This window comes from Tenebrio molitor, chromosome 2, assembly GCF_963966145.1.
Source record: "Tenebrio molitor chromosome 2, icTenMoli1.1, whole genome shotgun sequence".
NCBI classification, from domain to species: domain Eukaryota; kingdom Metazoa; phylum Arthropoda; class Insecta; order Coleoptera; family Tenebrionidae; genus Tenebrio; species Tenebrio molitor.
The window spans coordinates 3,756,955-3,783,610 of record NC_091047.1 but is presented as its reverse complement, the minus strand read 5'-3'; the positions used below and the strand labels follow the sequence as shown (position 1 = coordinate 3,783,610).

The window sequence follows — 26,656 nt, the reverse complement described above, 5'->3', positions numbered from 1 at the left end:
GCCTTTACCACATCTTCGGTACCATCTGCATGGAAGGTACTACCCCCAGTTTCCTCACTTGGTGGAGATTTCGCATAACGACGACTTCTTCTATTTTTCTTAGAGCCAGTAAAAAATGTCTCTTCTATTCTAATTCCATAATTAGCGAATTCGCTTGTCTTCAACAATATTAAAAATTGTTTCACCAACTCGTTCACTTCTTGTTTATTATTGTCGGTTTGTAAAATCGTGATTGTCAGAAAGTTGACCAAACTGAAGTGTTTTTCGTAAGTTGTAAAAAAGTTATCGTTGTTAGTTGCGCATCTGTCGTCCTTCAAATGTCCGATTGGAGCTTTCAAAATTTGAAAGCTTTGCGAGAAAACTAGGAACATTACAAATACGCTTTGTAACATTTTGATCAATGTGGGAAAACGTTCGTATTTCATATACTTATCCAGTATTATCCAGTTCATCAATAATTGCCTACGGTTTATTGTTTACACGGCAATTTGGATCGTTCGCAAAGACAAATACAGACAAATTTCGGAATTATTATAATTAGAACTGGCACACTACAAATTATGATTGGCATTTGTGCCACATAATTTCACAAGAAAATACAAAAATGGACGTAACGTATCCAGCGACGACTGCATAGAAAGCTGCCTGAAGATCCCTCAAAGAAAACGAATTGAACCTCTCTTGATCACAAACCACTTTTTTAATTTGTTCAAGGAACAAACTGTCAACCAGATCGTTGTACCATTTTGTCGTCAAACCACTTTCAAACATTCCGGTTATGATCTTCTTGAAAACTATCAAAAACGGAGACCCTTTGGGTACAATGCTGCTCAAGTAGAAGGTCGCAATGCTTTGGTCAACGATGTGCAAGAGAGGAACTCCATCTTGTCCCAGGTACTTCGTTTTTGCCTCGATTTCCATTTCGCTTCTCTTGTCTATCGCTACGATATTTTTTTTAAACGCCACCAAGTCAAGCATGTCATCTTTGTAGGGTACGCTGTTCTGCATCAACTTTCCAACAGTTGAAGAACTAGTGTCTGTGACCACAGACCAAGCGAAAGTCATTGCAGGTAGTCCCGACTCGACAACTTCTTCGAGAGTATTCATATCTGGATAAAAAGTTGTCGTGGTGAAAGTTTTAAACAACAGGCCTTGAACAATGCTTAGAATGACAACATTGAAGAGTGCGCAAGAGCTCAGAAAGAAAAATTGGTCGGTGGAAGGTACGACTTTGCATGGAATTCCGATCAGAAACGAGTATATCTCCCAGAAAGTACTAACAAAACTGGAATCCCTGAGCAAGTACCAAAAAACAATACAAACAAAAACTGTGAGGTGAAGAAAAACCCATGACACCGGATCAAAAGAAATAAACAGTCTCCACCAGTGAGGTATTTTCGCAGATTTGGGGACCAGTACTGAAAGCTCGTCAGTCATGTATGGTACTGTATACTCAAAACCTGTAATATTATAGTGGGTCATAATTCTTGCATTTAAACCAAGATCTGTGTCTTTATTAAGGATCATGGACAAAACTCCTGTGACAGTACCGTCAGGGTACTCGTGTCCGTAATTAAAAGGACCCATATTGTCGTCTATTATTGCATCGACGTTGAGGTACTCGACGATAGTACCAAGAATTAAACCGTCAGTACCTGCGTAACCTCTAGACGACGAGAGATTCGCGTAAATCTCATTGGTTTGCAAAAGTCTCGGTAGTACCTTGATCGCAGATGGATTGTTTTCGAAAATGGCGACTCTAAGAGGGAATCGATTCAAGTTGCGAAGCGCATTGGCAACCAAGCTCGGATCGTTTTCAATTTCTCGTGTGTTGTAACTTTGACTGGCGCCCCAAAAATTGTTTATTTTGACGAAAGGGCGATAGATGTAGATTTGGTCAGAAGCGCAAGAACACGGTGCCAGCGCGATTGCGTCTAGAATGTTGTAGTCGGTCCAAAGTTGTCTCAAAATGTGATGCATTTCTTTTGCCAACACCTCACAATCGGTAGAAGAGAAAGCGAAAAGAAACGCATATGTTGCACGAGGTTTTGGTACCACGACGGTACCAAATCTGTCTAGAAAATCTTCCAAAATGTCGGGGCTCGAGACAATTATCACGCGACCTTCCCCAGAATCCGTCGTATCCTTCTTAATCTTCACCACATCTTCGTTACTGTTTACATGGAAGACACCATCTCCTGTTTCGTCAGTCTTTGGAGACTTGTAGTAACTACGAACTTTTCTATTTTCTTTAGCGTCAACAGAAAACGTTTCTTCTATTTTAATACAACTAAGATCAAGAGACTCAGTTGTCTGCAGTGATTTAAAAAAGTTTTCCACCAATTCATTCATTTCTTCTCTATATCTGTCAGTTTGTAAAATCGTAATTGTCAAAAACTTGACCAACTGGAAATGTTTTTCATAAATAGTAAAACTGTGTGTTTTGCATTTGTCTTCTTTTACATTCCCAAAAATGCCCCTTGAACTTTGACAACCTTGCGACAAGGCCAAGAAGATTAGAAATACAATTTGTAACATTTTTGTCAAAACGTATATCCAGACACTTATTCGATATTTACTTGTCTCGTCGACATTCGTTAGGTGTGTGGTTTAGGTAACAATTTAGATTGTTTGCAAGATAAACAAAGAACAATTTTCGAGATAATTTATATTATTTCATAAAATTGGACATCATACATTTTAAATGTGTTCAATTTTTGACGAAAGATTATAAAACGCTTTACGTTATTTTTTGACATTTGATTAATGTCTCTTAGTTAGGACTTAGGAGTTTCGTTTGGCATTTGTACCACGTCGTTTCCCAAAAAAATGCACAGATGGACCAGACGTAGCCAACACCAAGTATGTAGAAAGCTGACTGAATGTCGCTTAAAGAAAACGAATTGAATTTTTCTTTGCCACGAACCTTGTCGTCTACGTTTTCAATGAACAAACTGTCGACCAGATCGTTGTACCATTTTGATGTCAAACCGCTTTCAAACATCGCGGATATCACTCTGTTGAAAACCATCAAAAAAGGAGAGTCCCTGGGTACGATACTGCACAAATAAAAGCTGGCAACGCTTTGGTCGACAATGTGCAAGAGGGAAACTCCATCTTGTCCCAAGTACTTCGTTATTGCTTCAATTTCCACATCACGTCTTCTGTCAATCCCTACGATGTTTTTCTGATAAGCCACTAAGTCAAGCATGTCATCTTTGTAGGGTATGCTGTTCTGCATCAACTTTCCAATAGTTGAAGAGCTGTTGTCTTTGACCACAGACCAAGCGAAAGTCATTACAGGTAGTCCCAACTCCACAACCTCTTCGAGAGTGTTAACATCTGGGTAAAAAGTTATCGTCGTGAACGCTTTGAACAAGGACCCTTGAACAATTCCCAAGACCACAAGACTGAAGAAGGCACAAGAGACCAAGAAGAAAACCTCGCGAGTGGAAGGAGCTATTCTGCAAGGTACTCCCATCAGTAATGAACACATCTCTCAGACAGCTTTGACAAAACTGGAACTTCTAATCAAGTACCAAAAGATACAGCAGATGGATATCGTCACATGGATTAGAATCCACGACCACTTGTCGAAACAATTGACTAGTGTCCACCAACGTGGTACTTTCTCAGCTTTGGGTACCACTACCGAAATCTTATCAGACATGTAAGGAACCGTGTATTCAAAACCGCCACCCTTGTAGTGCGTCATAACTCTGGCATTTAGACCCCAATCAGTTTCTTTATTGAGGACCATGGCATACACTCCTGTAATAGTACCGTTAGGGTACTCGTGTCCGTAATTATATCGAGGCATGTTTGTCTCCATTACTGGGTCGATGTTAAGGTACTTGACCAAAGCACCCAAGAGCAAACCGTCACTACCGGCAAAACCCTTAGACGACGAGAGATTTTTATAGATCGGATTGGTTTTCAAAAGCTTCGGTAGCACTTTGATCGCGGATGCAGTGCTTTCAAATAGTGCAATTCTCACAGGGTACTGATTCAAATTGCGAAGCGCGTTGACGATCAAGTGAGGATCGCTCACAATTTCTTGTGCGCTGTAAAATCGAGAGCCCCCCCACGAATTTTTGATTTTGAGGAAAGGGCGATAGATGTGGATTTGGTCAGAGACACAAGAGCATGGTGCTTGCGCAATCACGTCTAGAATGTTGTAGTCGGTCCAGAATCGCCTCAAAACCTGATGCATTTGATTTTGTAAAGACACACAGTTGTTGGGGGAAGACAAGGCGAAGAGAAGAGCGTACGTGGTTCGTGGTTTTGGTACCACAGCAGTGCCAAACTCGTCCAAAAAGTCCCACAAAACTTCTGGACTCCACGCAAGTACCAAGAAACCTTCTGAAGAAGCAGTCGTGAGCTTTTTGGTCTTCATCACATCTTCGCGTGTTGGTGCATGACAACAATCACCTCTAGTTTGTAGAGTTGAAGATTTGCCAAAAGGGCGAATCGTTTCGTTTGGTTTGACGTTGGCAAAACTTCGTACTTCTATTTTCACTGCACAATCGAGCTGATTCAAAACCTTTAACACGTCTTCCGTCAGGTGAAGTACTTCTTTTTGGTACTCATTTGTTTGTAAAACAGTAATTGTGAAGAAGTTGACCAAAAGGAAGTGTTGCTTGTAAATTGTCAAAAAGTTGTTACTGCGAGTTGCGCACTTTTCTTTTAGATCTCCAACGGTTTCCAAGAACTGCGCGAGGAAACCTTGAGGCAGGAGCAGGCAAATCACAAACACAGTGTTTAACATGTTAAGTACTTAATATAGATACTAAAACATATTCCGGTGTTTACGACTTTAGTAATTGTTTCAAATTATCTGGTATTGATCCGATGAGTGCTTTCAAACAAAAGCGAAATTATATTTACTGATGTAATCATTCATAAAAAAATATGTCCAAATAAAATTCTTTGACTTAATATCGGGCAAAAACTGAACTAGAACAAATGTCTTGTCCTGTCGATGCTAAATTAGATGTTTTGCTTTCGCAAAGTGCTTTACACACAAAAGAAAATATGGAAAAATGTGTCCAATTGCAATGACACAACGTTGCTAAGATGTCACTCAAAGAAAATGATGCGACTTTTTCAGGATGGACAACTGTATATGCCGTTCACGATTGTTTTAAACATGCAGGAGGCCACGATATTTTTTTGTTAGATTGGCGTCAGGTCCTGTCATATGACGTTTCGTTATTAAATATTCGTCTTGTTGTCAATTCCCTAATTGATTCAGTGTAATTCCATTATAACCTAAAATAGATTTATTATGCCAAATCACAATATTGCCAACTAAAATGTCAGATTTTCATAGACAGTCCGAATTTGAAACAATCGTGAACGGATAATACAAACAGTTCTGCAAACCTAGAGTCAGTCGGGATGACTAACCTGAAGAATTAAAATTCTGTCCAACTTAGACCACATCTGCGGAGTTGTCGACACGATTTAATTCAAAATGACGACGAAATCCACGAGCGTTTACCATTCACGGTGTTTACAAATTTACATCGGTTCGAATTTAGCAAATTAGTCGATTTGGTTGTGCAGATTCCTGTAATGACCTGTCATTCGGTGGAATTGGCAGACGTCAAATTTTCAAATTTCAAAAAATTTCAAAGTTTTTATGATCGATTACGCCACGAATTAGGGCCGATAAGAGTCATCAACCTCTTAGACAAGACGTGAACCCGTTTCCGCAAGTGTTACCATGGCAACGGCATGTCACAACAATGAAAATGGAGAATTATAAATTGTTGGGGAAAATCGGAAAGGGGGCCCACGGTTTGGTGTTCAAAGCCTTGGATCTGCACAACAATAGAACTGTTGCACTGAAACAAATTACCATCGCGAATGTGAGCAACGGAATACCGAAAAATACAATGCGGGAGATATGCGTGTTGCGAGCGCTGCAATCCAAACATGTGAGTCTACAGTGTTGTATAAAATTATAATAAAGTAATAGATTGTAGAACTGATTGATGTACTCAATGTGGACAGTACTGTCCTCCTGGTGATGGAGTACTTGCAGCGGAGTCTAGCTGAGGTACTGAAAGACATAGAAAAACCCTTGACGATGCCTCAGATCAAGACCTACACCAAAATGATCTTGTTGGGGATCGACGCGATGCATTCGAGTCGAATAATGCACAGGGTAAAGCGTCCCACTGGTACTCCAGTTGCAATAAACGATCAATTCCAGGACCTGAAACCTGCCAATCTGTTAATTGACAATCACGGGGTGCTAAAAATCGCAGATTTTGGTTTATCCAGAATCTACAACGAGAATAAAGACCGTCTGTACACGCACCAAGTGGGTACGCGTTGGTACCGAGCCCCGGAGCTTCTCTACGGCTCCCAAAGGTACACTCCGGCAGTGGACATGTGGGCTGTGGGGTGCATCTTAGCCGAAATGATCGACAAACAACCACTCTTCCCGGTACGTCCGCACTAGTGGTTCAAACACGCTTTACTTATTTTTCACAGGGAGAAACCGACATAGCTCAGTTGGCTATAGTGATAGCGACTCTGGGAACCCCCAATGACGAAGTGTGGCCATCACTGACGAGCCTGCCAGATTATAATAAAATAGCGTTCACGCACAGTGACGGACTGCCTTGGGAAGAGAAGTTTCCAGATTGTGACGAGCATACGGTCGACGTGATCGGGAAAATTTTGCAGTATGACCACAACAGGAGACTGGAGGCCAAAAAAGTAACTAAGAGTTGTCGGAATTGCTGTCAAAGTGGTGATTGCGAATGTTTCAGGCTCTGAACCATCCGTTTTTCTTTACAAGGCCGCTTCCGTGTAAAATGTCAGAGATGCCCAAACCTAACGAGGTCAAAGCGGACAATGCTTGGTTCTTGAAGGATTTCGACGATATCGTTAATATCACTAGAGCCCTTCATGTCTGATTGGAAACAGTTAATAAAAAAATTTCACCCGGATTCGACTGTAAAGTGGATGAGGATAAAATGTCTTTAAAACAATAAAATTGAGGGAGGGAGTAAATACGATGATAATTAGTGAAAGGGTTTGTGTAATAAAAGAGTTTAATAAGTAAATTTAAATGATTCTTTATGGATGGTTCTAGAAATGACGTGGCTCGCGACACTTCCATAGAAACCGGGCCGGGTAACGTCAGCCACAAGCCACAAGTCTCAGCGCCTGTTTCTGCGTGTCTGTTTTAAAATGTCACGTCATTTTGTAGGTTAGGATATTTTAGTAGGATTTTCACAGTTTCCGCGATTTTATTTGGCAAAATTAAAGCACGTCGCGCGAAAACCGAACTTAAATTAAGTGTGCATATCGTGGCGAACCGACGAAATGGCCATAGACAAGGCTGAGACGGACACTAACAGAGCCGCCACCAACACAGATCCCGAAAAAAAACCGAGCAAAAGCGACTTAAACGACTCCTCCTCCACGCCTCGACCCGAAAAAATCGACGAAGAACCCGAATGGATCGACCTGTTAGGTAGCGAAAGCCTCCTGAAAAAAATCACGAAAGTGGGGCAACCCGACACCCGACCCCAGAGACTGCAAAAGTGCACCATCAACTACGAATTGACTTTGAGCGATGGCACTTTCGTCGAGCGGAAGGAAAATCAAGAGATTCAATTGGGAGATTGCGAAGTGGTGCAAGGACTGGACGTGGCCTTGGGGCTGATGAACGTCAAAGAGAGGTGCGTGTTGAAGATCGAGCCCCGACTGGCGTTCGGCACCATAGGTCTGAGCCCCAAGATCCCCCCGAATTCCGTGGTCATCTACGATATCGAGCTGGTGGCGGTGGAACCCGAAGATGACCCAGAAGCACTCCCCATCTCAGAGAGAAAAATCCAAGGGTACGTCAAGAACGCAATGATTATTTCGGTTTTATTAAAGAATTTGTTGAAACAGGAACAAGAAGCGCGAACGCGGCAACTGGTGGTACGGCCGCGGCGAGAACACCTTGGCCATCCAGTGCTACAGAAGAGCGTTGGACTACTTGGACGAAGTAGAGGTCGGGATCGACTCCACGGAGTCCGCCGCCGCCGCCGAAGAAGTGACCGATTCCACCCTGCAAAACCTCCTGGAAGACCGCATCAGCGTGTGCAACAACATGGCGGCGGCCCAAATCAAGCTAGAACTGTACGACGCCGCTCTCAACTCGCTGCAGACGGTGCTGCGGTGCCAGCCCAACAACGTCAAAGCGCTCTTCCGCAAAGCTAAAGTATGCGGCCCCGGCGGCGAGTGACGGAACTAATCGAGGGCTTGCAGGTGCACAAGGCGAAGAACGACCTGAACGCGGCGCTCAAGTGCCTGAAGAAGGCCGACGAAGTGTCGCCCAACAATCCGGACGTCCAGAAGGAGGTCGCCACGGTGACGAAGCTGATCCAGAGGCAGAAGGTGACCGAGAGGGAGCTGGCCAAGAGGATGTTCGGCGAGCAGAAGTCCGCGGCGAGAGAAGAGAGGAAGAAAGACACGAGAAACAAGGTGAGTCGGCGGCGAGGTTGTCCGAGGTGACGGGGAATTTTGTTGCAGCTGTTGGTGTGGAGCGCGACGTTGGCGGCGAGTTTCGCGATCGGGTTGGCAGGCGTGGCGGCTTACAGGTTGAAATTTGCATAAGCGGGATTCGATATCGGGGATTAAAAGGCATTTATGTTAAATTAGTTGTTTCAGTTCTGGTCTTTGTATCGTTTTTTTAATGTAAATTGTTGATATTATTGTACGTTTCCTTACATTAAATAGTCGAAATACGTGTTTGTTGTTGTTTTGTGTGAAAAAACTAGTAAAATTTTACTTAAAGTTTATTTCAACATAATATTTTGTGATTATTTTTATTTTAAAAATGGTATGTCATAAGTAAAAATTGGGAAGTATAGATGACTCACTGTTACATCAAATCAAAGAAAAGTTAAGACTAAGAACAAAACGATGGGATGAAAACGATCATAATACAAACAAGTGAAAGGAAAAATCAGCAGCAACTTCTGATGAACGGCGACAGTCAGTGAATCTGTCCGACGACGACGACGACGAATCTCTTCTGTGCAAGCACCAATATGTTTACTCTAATTGCGAATACTAGTTGAATTATCTCTTTTGTTTTAAGTTGAGGTGAAAATCGCAGGGGGCCGTCGAGGCTATGGGCAAACCTAACTAGTCGAGTTGAGTGGGTGAGGACGGCCGTCGCGAGTCCCACCTCAGTCAATGGAAATTTAAGTCTAAACCTAACCAATGACTTAAATATAACTCTCTTTAGAATAAGTAAAAAATAAATCGCTCTGTTATTTTTAAGTCATTCCCCTTTTCATTTTATACTCTAATATATCATAGTTATGCTTAAAATTTATCAATAAAGTCAACTAGAGAAGAGTTAAAATGGTTCACATCAAGAAATGGCCGGCCACGGGACATCGTGTGGTCGCCACTTTTTGGTCGAAAATAAATTTTCTTCCACTAGCAATTAGCACTGAGCGGTGAAAAATTCAAGCAGCCTACTCGAATCTATTAGTACCGATGACATGAAGACCACATTGATACTGTTTTGTTTTTAAAACTACAGCTCTCGTCAAATGAAAATCTGAAGAAACAACAAGACGACGGCGGTCTTTGGATCATTAAGCACTTTACAATGTGAAGTATCACGAAAAAACAAAAGAAAAAACAACAGTCCATATGTTTAAACACAATTTCTTTTAACAATACATATATAAACAGGATACAATTTTTCTTAATTTATTTATGTACAATGGGATGATGGTTTGCGGTTGGATTACAGCCTCTTTCGATTGCGCCATAACAATTTTACAATATCTACAATTAAGTACTAGAAATTGGAAAAGTAAGTACCTGAACGGAACCGATGTCGCGGGAAAAAAAAACAATTAAAAAAGACTGTACTCGAAAGCAACACCTGTCCGAGAAAACGAAGGCTTCAACAATATAACCTTAAACGTTACTTTGTACAGTGCGGTCTCGGACAACTTGTTAGTTAAATAGTCTTCAATACACATGACGAATGTAACTATAACTTGAACTTCTAATTTTCTTCTTTTTATAATTGGGTGTGTGTTAATGGTTTTAACAACTCGGATTCACTGTCTGTGCCTCAAGTTTGACTCTTTACCGTGGTCGGGGGTGTTTTTCCTGAAACAAAAGGTCTCTCACCGACTCGCAATTCCATTATACCTGCGCCGCACAACTCAGTTCTGCGGGTCGACGTTGAAACTTACTGGTCCGGACTCTGATCGGTGTCGCTCTCCTCCAACTCCGTTTTGTTGCGCTTCTTCTCGTAGACGACGATGATGGCGCACAGGACCAGCACTTCGGCGCAGATGCCCAAGAACGGCCACAGGGCGGCGTACTTATCTGCAAGACAAACCCGTCATGTCATCCCTTCGCCCCCCGATCCTCACACCACTCACCCTTGACGCGAACGGTGCTCGACGCGTTGTACATTTCGCCGTCGTTCGCTATTCCGCGGCACAAGTATATGCCCCTGTCCATCATCTTCGCGTCCTCGATGTCCACCTGTCCGTTCTCGATCGTGATCTTTTCGTCGTCATCGGTCTCGTAGTTTTTTATTGTGATTCGATCCCTTTCCACCAGCTCGGTGTAATTCTCGCCGCTGGTGATGTTCTCTGAAACGGCCCACTTTCAACTTTGACCCGACTCGCAGTGTGCGATCGCGCGTCGTCTTGTGCGACACGCACCGCTTCGATTTATTTTGGATCGGCGGTGTACAAATTTTCTCGCAAAAATATCGTGTGTCATTTATTTATACTTGCTGTTGCTGCCGACCAATTTGAGACTTTGCCGAGCGACAATCAAGAAAACAATCTCAATCTCTCAATTCTTTCTCGACCCGTACACCACCCCCCTTTTGTTTTTGTTTTTGTTTGGAACTCACTGTACAACCAGTCCAGCTTGAGGTCCCCCTTGACTTCGCACTTGAGCGTCAGCTTCTCCCCTTCGACGACGTTGACGTTCTTGTTGACCCTGAGGCCCCACTTTCCCGTGGTCGTCGCCGCCACTCTGATCGTGTCGCTGGCCATCTTGCTGTCGCCGTCGTAGAGGCTGCACGTGTAGTTCCCCGCGTCGGAGTCCTTCGCCTCCTTCAGCACCAACGTCGAGGTGTTGTCGCTCTTCGTGCTCACCTCGATGCGGTCCTTCAACTCTTCGATTTCGGTGACGAGTTTGTCGCCTTTCGCCCTGTACACGGAAAAAAACGGGTCAAGTTTTCTCGCTTCGGTACAACATCTGAGTCTATTTCTGGACGAATCAACTAGGTGTGCGGTGTTGAAACCTCGGCAAAAATAAATATCTAAAAAATTCTCGAGAGCGCCGCCGCTATTTCGATATGGTGGAAACCGTGCGGACGTCATCGTTGCAAAAATTGGGGGGGCTGGAGGGGTGTCAGTGCACCCCGTGGTGCCATCATTCGATTCGGACGTTGCCTGGTCTTTGCAACGCGATATGCCATGGTACTTACTCCCCTTCCACGGGTACCACGTCCCGAATTCGTCAAAATTACATTTTCCGGGAACCACGCCGTCGTATTCATTTAACAAACGAAAAGCGGATGCAAAGTCTAATTCTTAACCTCTGTTCGTTTCTGTGTTTTTATTTGTGGCACAAACGTGTGGGTTCCTTTAGCACAATATCAGTTGATGATTCAATCCAAGTACCCGAATTTATGTTGCGAGGTTTTACTACTAATTGTTCAAAAATCACTTTAACAGCTACGCAAAATCAATTTTCTTTTACGATGTTCGATCAATTCGAGATGCATTCTGGATTTTCATTTATTGTTTAGTTTTTTTGCCAATTCAAGCGTTTAGATGTTATTTTACACAAAAATCCAGTTGTTTATTCTCCGACATAACAAGGACTGAAATAATGTTGGTATTTGTTGCAGTGTGAAAATGGTGATTTAACAGCCTTGATCTTTCATTAATTTTTCACCTCCGGTGATGCAGAAACAATTGCAATAGTAAAGATAAGAAAATATTTGTTGAAAAGTACAATTAGGAGAAAACTCCAAAAGTGGATTATTGCAAACAAAAATTAATCTCTATCTTTCAAATACCTTCCAAAAGTGAATATTTAACTACTGCAAAGTTTCTCTTAATTAATAATTATTTGTATGGCAACGGCAGAAATATATTCTACATTTAACTTTCTTAAAGATAGTGCAAGATATTCCGGTAGTAACCCTGAGAAAATTGTTTCTCAAACACGCTAAAGCAGCATAATGGGATTCATTAGTACAAAAAAATTCAGTAAGAAGTATGTAATGGAACATGATTCATTCAAAAAATGAATGGCGAAAAGAATGTCAAAAAAAGCAGAAGATATAATTTTGACTTATTTTTCAACCACGTCTAGAACGTCAATAGTTATTTGCATACGAAGGCCGCGAAATCATTCTTTAACGTACCGAGAGAAAAATTGTCCCCGAGGCCGCCTGCGGCCGAGGTAGCACAATCTCGAGTATGAAAGGATTTGCCGGTCAAGGTCTACACAACATTTTTTTTGTAATTTGCCTCCATTTTGATTCTCTAATAGACATATTAACGAACGCGACGTCACCATCTGGGATGTCCTTATAGCCATTATTTCACGGAACATTTTACGAAAATTTTTAGGTTGGCAAAGCTTGATCCGTCATGCGTGTCAGTTTAAATTACAAAATGTGCAAAGAATTATTTATCAGGATTTATCAGGCAACAAATTCGCGACCGTATTTCTGGCAATTTCACGTATTTCAGCGGGCGTACATGAAAGATTATCTTCCATATTCGTGTTTTGTGACAGAATCTGGATAAAACAAAAGGCGACTTTGAAGACTTGATCAAATTTTCACTTTTAAAATTAAGACATTACCAACCGCCACAAAAATCCCTAAATCGAGGAAAGTAAACATTTTTGTCTAAAAACGACTTAAAAAGGGCAAATTACAAAAAATAGTATAAAAAACTCGTTTCATAAGACCTTGAAGCACTCATTCTTTAAAATAACTCGTGGCTGCGCCACTCGTTTTTTAATCTTGAATTCGTGCTTCAAGACTGGTCTTATGAAACTTGTCTTTTAATATACTATTGTGCAACTGAAAATTTGTAATTATTATAAAACGAACAAGCAAAATTTACTTCACTGTCAATACGTAATTACTCCTCCAGAGTTAAAAAGTGCGTATTATAAATTCTGCGGTTTCTAATTTCATACCCGAAAAATCTAAACGTCACTCTTACATGTAAACTCTGATCTGTATCAAATATTAAAATGACGTTTACTTTAACGGCCGCCGTTAAAAGCAACGACCGCGAAATTGGATTTTGCGGCCTGTTTTAGGTACGCTAAGTACTCGTTTCGCGTAAGGTTGCACAAACAATTACATTCGATTCGGCCATTAAGGAATCTTCTTTAATAATGTACAATTAATAATAATATTAATAAACTAGACGTTTTTCTTTAGCTTTTACTCCTCACTGAGAGAATATCTTACTTTTTACCTTAAAGCGAGAGAGGGAAAGACTGTGCTTTATGTTAAGTTTGTAGCAATAATAATTATAAGTTGTACTTTTTTGCAAGACACTTCATGCACCAGTTCTATACAATACTACAAACTGCCTGCAATTAGAAAAACAGTCAACATCAAAACACAAATCGAAAATTTGACGTTAATAAAGTCCAGATCGCGAGACAAGTTAATTTGTTTTCAATGCACTTTTATGATCGGGCTATTTCGGTGCACGTATTTGCACAACGCCAGCGTGAAATATTGACATGCTACGGTACTTTTTTTAACGCTTTTTACTTGTTTTCACAATTACCAAAAACAGATGTTTTGCGGACTATATTAGTGGAATATATGTAGTAGTTTTTTTTTATCAGTCGTAGGAAAAAAACTGTTCATGAATGAGGCCAAATTTGAAGCTTTATTTCTAAACACCGCTATTGTCTTGAAGAAAATTGTAGTCCTGAGTGCATTGGGTCCTCTAAGAAAGTTGGTAGCAACAGGAAGAGAGATTTAGTTAAATTTGACGAAACTAGGGAAAAATATTGTGATATTGTTAAGGAACATAATAACAATGTGTCCCAGGACGATGAGAGGAAGAAAGATAGTTCTATTCTACGTCGAAAAAGATAAATACTGTGAAATTAACGCAACGGTCATCAAAATCTCCAGACTTACCACCTATTGAAAAATTTTGGAAATTGATCAAAACAAACCAATTCTTGGGAGAAGTTTCCTCCGTCCTAAGAAACTCAAAACTTGACCGAAAATCTAGATTTTACAAACCCAAGAAACGACATTTTAATGAAAACAAGTTTAAATTCTCGTTTGCATTTTGTTTCTTCGGTACCAAAAACCATATTTTGATTATATAAAAACCCGTTAGACGTTTTTATTTTCATTTTGTTAAACTTTTTGGAGGCACTGCAACCAACAGTTTTTCACTTTTTCGATTTAAAATTTCTGTACTTTTGGCCTCAATTAAACCACTAATATTGTCCTGAACATTTTCTGTAGGGTTGAAATCGGGAAATTATGACGGATAAACGCACAATATTTATTCATTTTTTATTGACGTAATTGAACTTGCAACACTACTTTCGATCATTACGTTACAAGAACAAACCCAAAAAAGCACTATTTCATGGACATTCGATCCAAATTATTTTCCACAATCCGTTTCACCCTAGAAATTCGAGCAACAGAATCCACAGCGCGACCGGAAATATATTTTCAAGCCAGAACGAATCCACCCTTTCAGGGAAAATCTGCCATTTTCTGTCCAGAACAATGTAACAAAACATAATCGTTCACGACATTCTTGAGGGGTTGCCATTATCTGGCACGTTTTTCTAAAGTAATAATTTTCTTACTTCGACACTGTTTTTGGTAACAATGACTTCGGATACTTTACTGGCCAACAATGACGGTAACGTTTGAATTTGGATGAAAAATGTCAAGTTATTTGATGGAGAAAAGAAATTTGTTGGGAGTTTTATGAAAGATGAAATCTGTTTACGAGGGTTGTTCCGTGGCGGTGATAAAGATTTTCCAAAGTGTTATTAATTCATCAATCTTTATTACGAATCCATTAATAAAGGCATAACCCACAAATTTATTAGAACTCATTCGACAATTTGAAAAATTATACATGTACGAATATATAAAATGTTTCCAAATATTTTTTATTTATTTATTCTTACTTATTCATTCTTCCTTTGTATGTTAATGCACCTTGAATTTTATTACTCTGTTTGTTTGGTTTATATTTTGAATGAATGTAAAAGTTAATAAATAATCCAAATGTAATGTACATATTTTTAGATTAATTTTATGTGAAGGTTTTTGACACCGATCAAGTTTTTCCAAAGACGATGTTAGTTGAGTATTTGTACGTTGCCACATTATTGAGGGCGTCAATCAATTACGAAAACCTCGACAACAAAGTGTTGAAAACTATGATCCATGACAATTGTTTATTTATCTAGTTTAATGCTTGTCCACAGTAGATTAAAAAAGCAAATAGCCATCGTGAATTGTGAACTGAATTATTAAATAAATAAATATGTTTAACAACCGAGATCAAACGTCAGCACCAGGATTCTCAATCACTGTTGCGAAGCAAAAAAAAAACACTATCTAAAAAGATAATTTTCGACAAATTACAAATTGATAAAATTGCAATGGATTCTAAAACGTCAAGTATATGATAGTACAAAACCATGTCGTATGCAGAACCTTGAAAAACTAGATAAGAACACTTAAACTAACGAGCAGCACTTTTAGATTTTCTTTAAAAAATTTACAAAAATCACGGTGGCATGACCAGCAATAACAACTTTTAGAATTGAAAAGTTTTTTGCCGCACTAATTAAGATGCAAAAGTGAAAGAAATAAATAGCGTTCAGAATTTTTTCTCTTGCACAATTCTTGCTTTGGTCTGAAATAGTAGTGAAAATAAGTTAACCTAACGATTAGATAATTGCCTGGAATTATCACTGCTCCAAAGATTCAGGACGAAGTTAAAATTTCATAAATCAGCAAAAAAAAAATCAAAATTTTCTTTAAAATGCATCCAAACCTCCACTTTACGATTAAGACTTGGTTTCAGTAATTTTCCTAGAACCAGATATACGATAAACCGAATGACCTTGAGTCGTGAAACGAACCTCCATAAGAAAACACGTGATTTCGTTCTAGAACCGGCGTATCTTATCTACAAGTATAGATTGGTGTTTTTTGGGCGCCTCCCTAAAGAGCATCCGTTCCCTCCCTCCTCAACTCACCATTTAATCTCCCCATTTCCGGTACTGTTACACTTCAACACGATATTGTGTTTGAGTTTAAAATGTAAAGGCCTCGAGCTATCATCCTGCTTGGATAAGATGGTCACTGCAACAGACAAGACAAAATCCAATTAGAACCAGTGATTCCGTCGTAAATCCGGAATTGAAGCGCGCTATAAAACGGAGGACGATCAAAAGGGGGATTGATTAATGTCCGACCCGGCCCTGTACACATTCATATCGTTAATGCGGTCGCATACAACAACTACAAACGGCGCCAAACATCCCACGGACACAATTCACTTGTCCTTCGTTTCGATGGTCTTATCGATCGTCGTGTACATGTCACATATTTTTTACGAGCCGTGCAGGGAACATTATTAAATTCGCATTGTCGAACGGCGGCGGGGTGCTGGAAGTCGGGTCGATTGCGCCGCCCCATCGCGACACGTTTTCGATGGATGCAAATGCGGACGGTAAGGGTGCGCCGACAAAAAAAAATTCTTCACGACTTATTGGTGGCACGTCTGGAACGGCGAACGCGACTTCGGGGGCGGGGTTGGGGTGGAAATCGAAGACCGCCTCGACAGTTTTGCGAACAAAACGCTAACAACTTCGAATTCGTATCGGTTTGCGGTGTAATTTAACCACGAAGGCGGCGGCATTCTGCTTGTTTCTGGTGGCGGCGGAGCGGGAGCGGACGGGGTCGGGAATGAACTCTTTTTTTTCGTCCGTGCAGTCCCTGAATGGACTAGTTTACTCAATGACGGTGACAGTGTGACTTGCAAATTAACCACGCCTCAAAATTTGTGGCATTTACGCCGGGGGTGTGTAATTTATTGCTATTTGCGGTAGTTCCGTTAGGAAAATGAAAAGTGACGCCGAGGTGGGCTGCAAAGTAATAAACGAGAGTATCGAACAAATGATCACGTTCGTGCCACTTTTTTCATTACGCGCACTTCGAAAGCTGCTTTGATACGCCATTTTCTATTTATGATGCCTAGAACACAAATAACACAGAGATGGACTAATACTGTGCCCCAATTCTCGAATATTCTGCGAATCATTAAGAACTCACAATTACTCAAATTTTTGAGGAAGCTGACTGGCTTATGGAGACTCGTTGCTTACGTCACTCGTCCCACAAGTGCCAGCGTGCCCGTAAAGATTAATTTACTAAGCGCGTCACATAAATAACTATTATTGAAAAAAAGGCAGTAGGTGAAGAATACATGGATTTAAAAATAATTAAGTTGGAAAATGTAACATTAAACGAAATTTAAATCTGCTGGATTTGAAATCTTCTAGAACTTCCGCTAAAAAATTGAAACTCAAGTTTACTTTTAGAAAAAGTACTAGAAAAAAAATCAATGTCTCAAAACTTCCACAAATAGTTATTTGTACATCAAGGCCGCGAAACTGGATTTCGCGGCCTGTTTTAGGTACGCGAAGTGCTCATTTCGCGTACGGTTGCACAAAATTTAATCTGGGATTGATGAACTGTTATCTATTTTAATAACTAAGAAAAGGATTTGTTGGACTTCTTAGATGTCCAAAAGGCTTACCATTTTCTCGTACACGTAATTTGAGAACATCCTGTATAAAATCTTACTTTTGTACAAGACAAAGTTTATTTAAACATGGAAACTTAAGATTTGGAATGAATTTCCGCGAAGCTTTTCTTTTAAACGTATGGTTGACGAAAACTGTGCATCTTTAGTTGTCGACCCATCACTTTATGATTGTACTTTTCGATTGAGTGATACAAAACTTGGGCAAACTCCACTAAATGTCATTTTCTTCCAATCCGCGTTGACATTTGCTGTATTCACAAAGCTAAATTCGGCTCAGCTTGTTTTACGAATTGATGTAAAAAACACAAACGAGCTAAACATTTGGGTGGCGAAGTTTTCGAAGAGACTTCTACTAATCTTCCCATTGTACTTTTTCAAAATATATTTTCAAAAAAATGTTGTTTTTCATTATATTTCGTTCCCCGCTTTGGCAATAGACACCCGATCCATAAATCTTTCTGATTCAGTTCCCCGACCTACTTTTACTCTAGTCTGCCAAGAGAAATTCCAAATTTTCCTAAAAACTCCGACCGAAAACAAATTCAAAAACCCGAGACTTGCAGACCACCACAAATCCTATTTCCGACCTGTGTTTGTTGCCAAACTGAAATTTTTCTCTGTCTTTCGTCAGTATTTTTGCTCATCTTCGTTCTAGCCAAGATTAATTTACTTCTCGTCCTATTTTATTTTCTATTAAAGTTTCCTTCATCCTCCAGCTGTTCTCCGGAACCTCTCGGCCTTGACGCGAACAAAATTGCGAACACTATCTGATTTGGACATTTGCACCTGTTTCGCATAAAGAACGACTGAGAAATTCTCCGACGATTGCTCGTTGGAAACTTGACCTGGATACGTTCCCTGCGAGCGCAGCAGACGACCGAGGACCTCCACACTCCAGACACCCCTTCCACGCTTTTCCGCACGACCATCGCCCGTTGGGTGCTGTAGTCGCGTGCGATTTCCGCAAATCCTGATTGTTTCAGCTGGTTATTTTTAATGGAACAGTTCTTGGACCGGCACCAAAAACATGCGCTAACCTCTGCATTATGTCGAAACCGTCGGACCGGCATTCCGAATTCCGTTCGCATCGATCGAAATCGCATTCCGGTCGGTTTCCCTCTGCGATGGTCGCGGGTCCCTTCGACAAGAACCGCCACCACCGTCTGGTCGAGGACAATTTCCCTCCGATTATGCGTGCGAAACAACGAGCATCTGTCAGGAGATATCCTGCGCTTCCGCCCACGCGGAATCCAATTATTGTCTCAGGTTTGAATGGGCCTGGTCTAGACTAACCCCCATTGATGATGCAGCGGCGGCGGTACGAGACGCCCCCGGTTTTGTTCCGATCAAAGGCCGGAGGCGGATTTCGCTCCGTTCGTTCGATTATTCCGCAAAGCCTTGAACATTCACCGTGAGTTTTCGTGACTCACTGGCGTCGATCATTGTTATTTCTGTTTAAGCTCTTCGCGAAGGATCGTAAATAAAACAACGAGAAACTTGGGCGTTAAAACGGGAGTGGGTACAGTGCTCAGGGACGCAGTTAGGACGTGTTTCTCATACTTCTCATCGCACAGAACGCTGATACCTTAGGTCCTAAACCTTTTATTGGTGCTCGTTTTATTCCGCCTATTCGACACTTCTTATTAGCCACGACAAAGCTCCATATTGTCTATACTGTGCCAATTCATTGATTATCCTTAAATATCGTACTTTGGTTTTCGTTACTTTGCCCAAAAAGTGTAAGGAAGAGATAGCCAAGAGTTTCACTAACTATAAGGTGTCAGTCCTTTGGGGATGTCACCAATACTAGATACAATTTTTTAGTTTGCGCTCAACCGAAGGTCTTGGGGAAACTGTTTCGTCAGGTTTAGTAAAAATACCTTCTTGGTGCTATAGTTTATTGTTTTCAAACTAACAAGTCACTGTGAATGATTTAGCACATCATTTTTTAGAGTCTTTAACTAGCCATGACGTTTACTTCTGACACTTTCCAAATTAATACGAACAAATGTGAAGATCCAGTAATTGAGGTAATCAATACAATTAAACCTACATTGCTGCTGGACTGGACATGACTTTTGCATGTCTCTTGCGTGACTCTAAATATGTTTTGTCTGGACGTCTCACGATGACTTTCAACCACTTATCAAAGTTCAGTTGTTATCGTAATTTACGGGAAACGGATCTAATGTGGTAATGAATAATTTTGTAAAATACTGAGTCATCCAACATGGCTTCTTAATTTGCTGAACTCAGTAGGAGCATCCAACAAACCGAGACCAGGATGTGCATGGGTTCTTTGACCATCTTATTAACTTCGTTAGTTCTACTTTGATGGTCAATGTAGTGGATACACATCTAAAAATTTCAAACAAGTTTGAGGAATCCCTCAGGCCGCTCTGTTCGGCCCACTTTTTTTCCTCGATCGTGATGTAACCAATAATTTAAATGCAAATTATACAAACATCTCACGATGAGCGGATTATTAAGTAGGTACAAAAAAAATGTTGTCTACAGTGTTTTTCACTGATTCACTTTCTACAACAGTTTTGATCAAGTTCAAATTCTGATGCTGTCTACAAAATGCATGGTCCTTGAAACTACAAATTGATATCGATAAGCTTTAATTTTTAGACATCATCTGCTTTCTTTTCAAATATTTTTTCTCGACAAGTAATTATCTGGAAGGACATCTGGAAGATACAGAGAACGAACTGTTATTTCCCATCCAAACTATTCAAGTTCTTGGGAAGTTTTTGCTTCCTCTGCACCTTAAGTATCTCTGATCACCATTGTCTTCTTTGGATGAAGCCGAAATGCCTTCAAGTTATAATTTATAAATCAACAATCTTGGAACCATCATTCGTACTGACTTCTCCTCGTGCTACTAGTACTGAAGTTCGATTTTTTCCTTACCGTTGCGAACATTTTCACTTGATAGAAGTAAGACATTCCTCAGATGACCTTCCGACAAATCCACTATTGAAAAACTCCCAAGAATTGACAAATCTCATTGAAACTCAACGTATCAGAGTGAGAATGTTATCAAATGACATCCAATTATGGTTACGAATCATTACATGCTGTTTTGGTTGACTCTCAATGATAATCTCCCGTTAAATAGTGCCAAATGCTTGGCAATTACGTTTTAAAAAGATTAATGATAAGTCGATTCTTGGTAGGCCACAATACTGCGGAGTCACATTTAATTAAAACAACTTGCATTTTATGGAACGAGAGTGACATCCAATTATGGTCACTATACATTACATGTCGTTTTGGTTGACATTAGTCAATGGACCATCAATAATCTCTCGTTCAATCGTGCCAAATGCTTGGCAATTACGTTTTAAGAAGTTTAATGATGAGATACTTGTTTCCTGATCGACCAGAACACCGCGGAGTCACATTTAATTAAAACAACTTGCATTTTATGAGTTTCTCTTTTGAAATTCGAACACTCCGAGAGTGTCACTAAATATCTTTCACGAGGGTTCCTACAAATATTTTACGAAGCATGTGTTAAATCTCGCTTAGCACAAGGATTCGTGATGCTCAACCTATATTTCGCTACTGGGAAGGATACAACATCGTTTTGCATCCCTACTCTCTAGAATGAAATCCTTCTGAAAAGAGTAAAACTTCCAGGGCTCATTAATCACAGAGTGTGCCGTCCTGTTACTCTATTCACTACATTCTGCCAGTGCATAATACAATCCTGAATTAGAAAAAGCGCCAACTTGCAGCTTCAACAATATATTTTATAAGGGATTTTCTATGGGATGCTGTCAACAATATTTACGTATATGTATATCTTTATTTATTCATGTTCTATGGAATATCAAGCACTAGTAATACAAATAATAATGACAACAGTAATTTTCTTTTCTTGCATCATTCTTGCACCTGACGCCTCAACTGCACAATTCTTCATAGAAAAATACTCCACCGACTGACAGTTCCACTTTATTATTCCATAACCATCCAATTCTTCGAAACTGTGTCACAAACAAATTTTTTTTGTGGTGGCATTAAGTGCACACTACATTGCAGCAAATCGATCCACTTCCATTATCCGATTACGACTTGTATCATTAATTTACCATCTAAATTAGAATTTTATCATACACTCTTCGAATCCTTCGAGGTCACCGTTTAGCGACTTCTCGCTAAACGAAATGACGCCACGATGAGACGTGTCATCTGAAAATTAGCGTCATGGGACGATAAAAAGTATTTCAGGTGATTAGGTAACCGTGCAGATGTGCAACAACAACCCCACTTCGGATCGATATGTCAGATTTAGGGTCGCTCAACCTATGGCAAAATCCATGCGGCCATATAAACAAACAGCTTTATTTAACTCGAAGAGCTATTGATTGTCACTGGACACTCGATGGAGACCCGGAGGGGCGCCTATTTGTTCTCCCTTTCAGACCTAAATGTACATTTTACTACGGAATAAAACGATAACGTGCCCCAACAACAATATAATACCGGATAATACCACCATAACTGGCCAATAAAAATTAATTATAATCCTAGCTAAAAATTATGTGTTTCACTATAGACGAATGCAATAAAGATATGGAAACTTAAGGGAGGGAGAGAGAAGGAGGTCCTAATGGAAAATTCGCATGTTCAATGTCAAAGGGGAAAGTATTAATTTTGAAAAATACCAGTTTTGTGCGGAAATATCAGCCGGAATTGAATTTATAATACCACATATATTACGGCCGTGTTACGTTATTGATAGATTATTATTTATTGCCGTCGCAGCGCCCCACGATCAATCACGTCCCAATCGGATGAACTGGGAAAAAGCAACAGGGGAGGACGCACGTGCGTCAAAAATGACTAAATTCCTGCTTGTACTTAATCCCGTCAAGTCGACTGGAAAAACAGATGCGTTAAACAAACGAGGGGTGGAAAGACCCAAGTATGACGTCAATGTCGTCCGCACGTCGGACGACTTATCAAAAATAACACCAGATACAATATCTTCCTGCAACAACGAAATAATCAGCTTTGTTCCGCAGGATGACCGAGTTTGCTAATTGACTAATTTAGGAGTGACGCCGACTCTATCTGTTCGTTTGAAGAACAGCCCAAGTGCTTTGGCGAAATCGGGTCGGAACTTTTTGGTCTAATCTCTGCTCCAAATTAAAGGTAGATATCAAAACGGACGTCACAAAGTTGTCTGAGCACTCGACGGTTTAATTACACATCGTAACAATTCAACTTTATTGGCCCAAGAGATTATCAACTGGTTCCAACGCGTTATCATGGAAAAAAATTCGGAGTATGACGTCAGGGACGTATTAACATTGACGTCATAAATATGCGCTGGAAAGCTGTGATGAAACACGTCCCAATAACAGATTTAGATTTCAGCTGGAGCAAAATTAGGGAGAGTGAGTGACGAAGTGTCAAAGCAAAGGATTCGTTGGTGAATTTTTTAGAACTGGGAAGAAAGGGTCGAATAACCGGCTTTTCAACAAGATAATGCGCAATCTCAAGCACAAAAGTTACGACGGGAAAAAGTAACGTCCTTACTTTGTCTGTGGAATTGGGTCAATAGAATACACCCAGTGATTCGCAAACTGTCGTTACCCCTTTATTATCCTGTTCATGTTCATGCAACGTGTCAGCCTTTGACATATTGTGATGACCCCAAAAACTGTTTAGTACTCTCCGATCCTGAAACGGAATAAATGGGCGTTCGGGGGGTGACGTTCACATACGCATGCATATGCAACGAGGGTTGTTATGAAATTTCATTTCAGCTGCTTTGATAATTCTCCAGTAAACAATAATTAATTCATCGTGCCAGGTGAATCGGTTACGGTGCCATTTGAATGTACATAGATCTGCGATAAAATACCTTGTGAAGTTGAATAAATCTGCTAAAGAAATTCATGAGAACTTTTTAGTGCCCATTCAGAATCAGCACCTTTCTTAAGCGACCGTAAAAAGATGGACCCCCCTTTCTCAACGAGGACAAGACGCGATCGACGAGCATCTTGCTCCAGTAAAATTCATGCAGATTAAAAAACGTTTGAATGGCTGAAAAAGTGATTGTCCAATGCGGATAGAGAATTGATGATTAATACAGATCCTGTTGTTGCTCCATAATGATAATCATGAGAAAACTGAATGTTTCGGCAATTTCTCGTTGGATGATAAGTAATGATGATTCAGAATCTAAAGAAGACTCGATGCAATGATGCGTTGTGAAGAGTAAAAAGGCACCAAGGAAGTTTAAAGAGAGTATCTTGAAGTAATTTTTACAAAAACTTATGGTCTTCCACAACCCCAGATCTGAATGTCAGTGAATTTATGTGGAAGGAACTGAACCCGGGTGTACGTGAAAGATTAGATCTGCACCCTAACTGGATGGTGCATCAATACCTTGTCAAGGCAAAGGAAATATTTCAGTTAGAATAAATCAGTAATTAATCGATAACTTTTTTGGGGCAAAATTGAGACGTTAAAATCATAAGAAAAATGGAATAATTAGCAGATTTACTTTTCCTTCAAAAATGTTCCTAGCGTGTCAAAATATGAATGGTACACATGTGTGGTTGTTCTCAATCAAAACGAAAAGTTAGGATCATTTCCAACAAACTTAATTGACAAGAAAGTTGCAGGGTCACGAGTATACCTCGTATCCTATTATCGCAAATTCGATTGTCCTTAATCTCTCTGAAGGACTATTCCGTCAATTCTAGACTCCTTGTGTATACGGATGGGTCTTAAAAAATGTATGGCATTTAAAAACCAATATCGTTTAAAAAATGCAACGTTTTTGTAACTGTAAAACGTGGTTAACTATTAGGCACGTAATTCTGAGTTTATTTCGTAAGCTTTGTTAATCCTATTTATTCATTGGTTGCATTTATCAGTCAAGTACACTCATAGTTCTAAAAGTACACTTATTACTAGAATTAGTATGTATTTAGAAATACAGCCAATAAAGTAGTGATAAGAAACTGATTGTGGTCTATCAGAATGAGATGGAATTTTGTTGATGATTCGCGATAACGAACAAACTTGTTATCATCACCTTGAGATATAAGTTGTGGTTTCTGAAACAAATTAGAACCTTCCAATCGTCGCTTTTCAAAGACATTATTTTGACCCTAGAACAATACAGAATGATGAAAACAGTCCAACCCAAATTTCTAGCGCAACTAGTATAAATGTAAATTTCTAGCTTTCTCTGGAGAGTCACAAAGCATTAAATCCAGAATAAATTAAATTGCAACACAAATGTAAAGCTTCCTACGTCCAATAAAATCAGCAACTGTTAAATCGAATCTTCTTTAAGTCGACCCATTAAATTTCCCTTTATTTCCTACACATAGTTTAAAATAGATCCCTTTTAAACTCCAAATCCACCATTCCATATTGATCCTCGCTGCAAAACATTCCCCACATTTATCCAAACCGTTTGCAAGAAAAATATTGATACGAGAGCCGAAAACAAAACATATTTCACCTTTTCACGTGTCGCATGTCGCCGTGGGCGTTTCCCCTGCCTACGGTACATTACATTATTGCAATAAGTGATGTCATTGACACGAATGAATACCACTTTCATTGCCCAATTTACAAAAACGAGAAAAATTATATTCCAACAAGATGGTCCACAATTTGACGTTTGACGGAGCGACGAATTAAGCAGCGACCTGACTTGGACAGGTGACAGCACGCGGTGACCTCAGATTGTGTTATTTACATTACGAAAATAAACCGAATGTCCTGTGCAATTTACGACCTGTATCAACTAGTCCAGTGATTTGGAATTCGTTGTAAATTCCATTGGAGGATCAAGTCGGATCGGGACAATGGAGTCGACATCCTAATCTGTGGTTTGCACAAGACGGGTTCAAAGAGCACCATTGTTTATCGAGGTTATCAGAGTGAAGGGCGGGGGGGCTGTCTACATCCAAACATTCGTCGCAACTTGCAAGGTGCTGATAAACATTAAATGGTCTGGATTAAATAGATTCTGCAGGTGAAACCTTGGCAGGCGGCGTGCTTGGCACCGCAGCCGCCACAACCCTGTCGGGTTATTAGAACCCGCCAATAATTAGGCTATTCCCTTTATACTTTCCCCCGTCCTCCCAATTAGGGCTGATTAAATTTGCAGCCTTCCCGGGTGTTAACTAGATATTACTAGATGGAACGAGCCGAACACTTTCCGTTCTATTTATAAAACCATTTAAAAACCGCTCCGACGGGCCAAAACCGTCGGCGATTCCGGGCCGGTCAAGGGGGCCGCGGAAATAACCTAAAAATACACACACCGAGCTGTCAACGGAGGGAACAGGCCCGCGCTGAGACAAGCTGGGGGCCGCATCGATTGGGGCCCGGCACTCACCTTTGGCGTCCGAGTCCGAGAAGGCGGGGTTGACACAAAATATCAAGACGAAAGTGTGGATACACAACAGCACTAGGTGGTGGTACTTCATTTTTCGGTAAGATTGTTTCTATGCGGCTATGAAGATTTTCTCTGTGTACTATAACATCAACAACACGTTCGTTTTATCACGATAACACACACTCCGACACTCACACCGGGACACTCTGACGTGATCTCATTTAGAACACTCGAAAAGGACAAGTAAAATGGCTGGCGATTATCAGCCAAGAAAGTCACGAGCTGCTAGTTTACGTAATCGCCGACAGGCGAATGACGTCACCGACATGCGCTCTTCATCGCATTTAACCAAGCGAAATGGGCTGCTTTGCCCCGAAAAAACACCAAA

At 40.3% G+C, this 26,656-nt stretch overlaps 3 protein-coding genes across 5 annotated transcripts; 2 read left to right on the top strand and 1 right to left on the bottom strand.

The window, feature by feature from the left end:
* Positions 1–5,489: 5,489 nt before the first annotated feature.
* Positions 5,490–7,092, top strand: LOC138124476 (cyclin-dependent kinase 20). Of its 2 annotated transcripts, none has more exons than XM_069039517.1 (5): positions 5,490–5,942; positions 5,984–6,172; positions 6,221–6,457; positions 6,505–6,732; positions 6,815–7,092. In XM_069039517.1, the coding sequence occupies exons 1-5, from the start codon at positions 5,751–5,753 to the stop codon at positions 6,827–6,829; spliced, it is 861 nt and encodes a 286-aa protein (XP_068895618.1). In that variant the 5' UTR covers positions 5,490–5,750; the 3' UTR covers positions 6,830–7,092. The 2 variants fall into 2 exon arrangements, with proteins under 2 accessions (XP_068895618.1, XP_068895617.1); XM_069039516.1 differs by having other exon boundaries at positions 5,499–5,942; positions 6,786–7,085.
* A 104-nt stretch (positions 7,093–7,196) lies between these two features.
* On the top strand, positions 7,197–8,758 carry zda (peptidyl-prolyl cis-trans isomerase zonda). The gene is made up of 4 exons (XM_069039513.1): positions 7,197–7,862; positions 7,918–8,230; positions 8,278–8,493; positions 8,542–8,758. Exons 1-4 carry the CDS (start codon positions 7,345–7,347, stop codon positions 8,623–8,625), a joined length of 1,131 nt encoding a protein of 376 aa, XP_068895614.1. The 5' UTR covers positions 7,197–7,344; the 3' UTR covers positions 8,626–8,758.
* A 919-nt stretch (positions 8,759–9,677) lies between these two features.
* Positions 9,678–26,545, bottom strand: Bsg (immunoglobulin domain-containing protein Bsg). Of its 2 annotated transcripts, none has more exons than XM_069039520.1 (6): positions 26,269–26,545; positions 16,309–16,414; positions 10,913–11,214; positions 10,428–10,643; positions 10,236–10,371; positions 9,678–10,163 (listed from the first exon to the last, which is right to left on the bottom strand). In XM_069039520.1, the coding sequence occupies exons 1-6, from the start codon at positions 26,357–26,359 to the stop codon at positions 10,112–10,114; spliced, it is 903 nt and encodes a 300-aa protein (XP_068895621.1). In that variant the 5' UTR covers positions 26,360–26,545; the 3' UTR covers positions 9,678–10,111. The 2 variants fall into 2 exon arrangements, with proteins under 2 accessions (XP_068895621.1, XP_068895620.1); XM_069039519.1 differs by having other exon boundaries at positions 9,678–10,149; positions 26,269–26,543.
* Between the last annotated feature and the right edge of the window lie 111 nt (positions 26,546–26,656).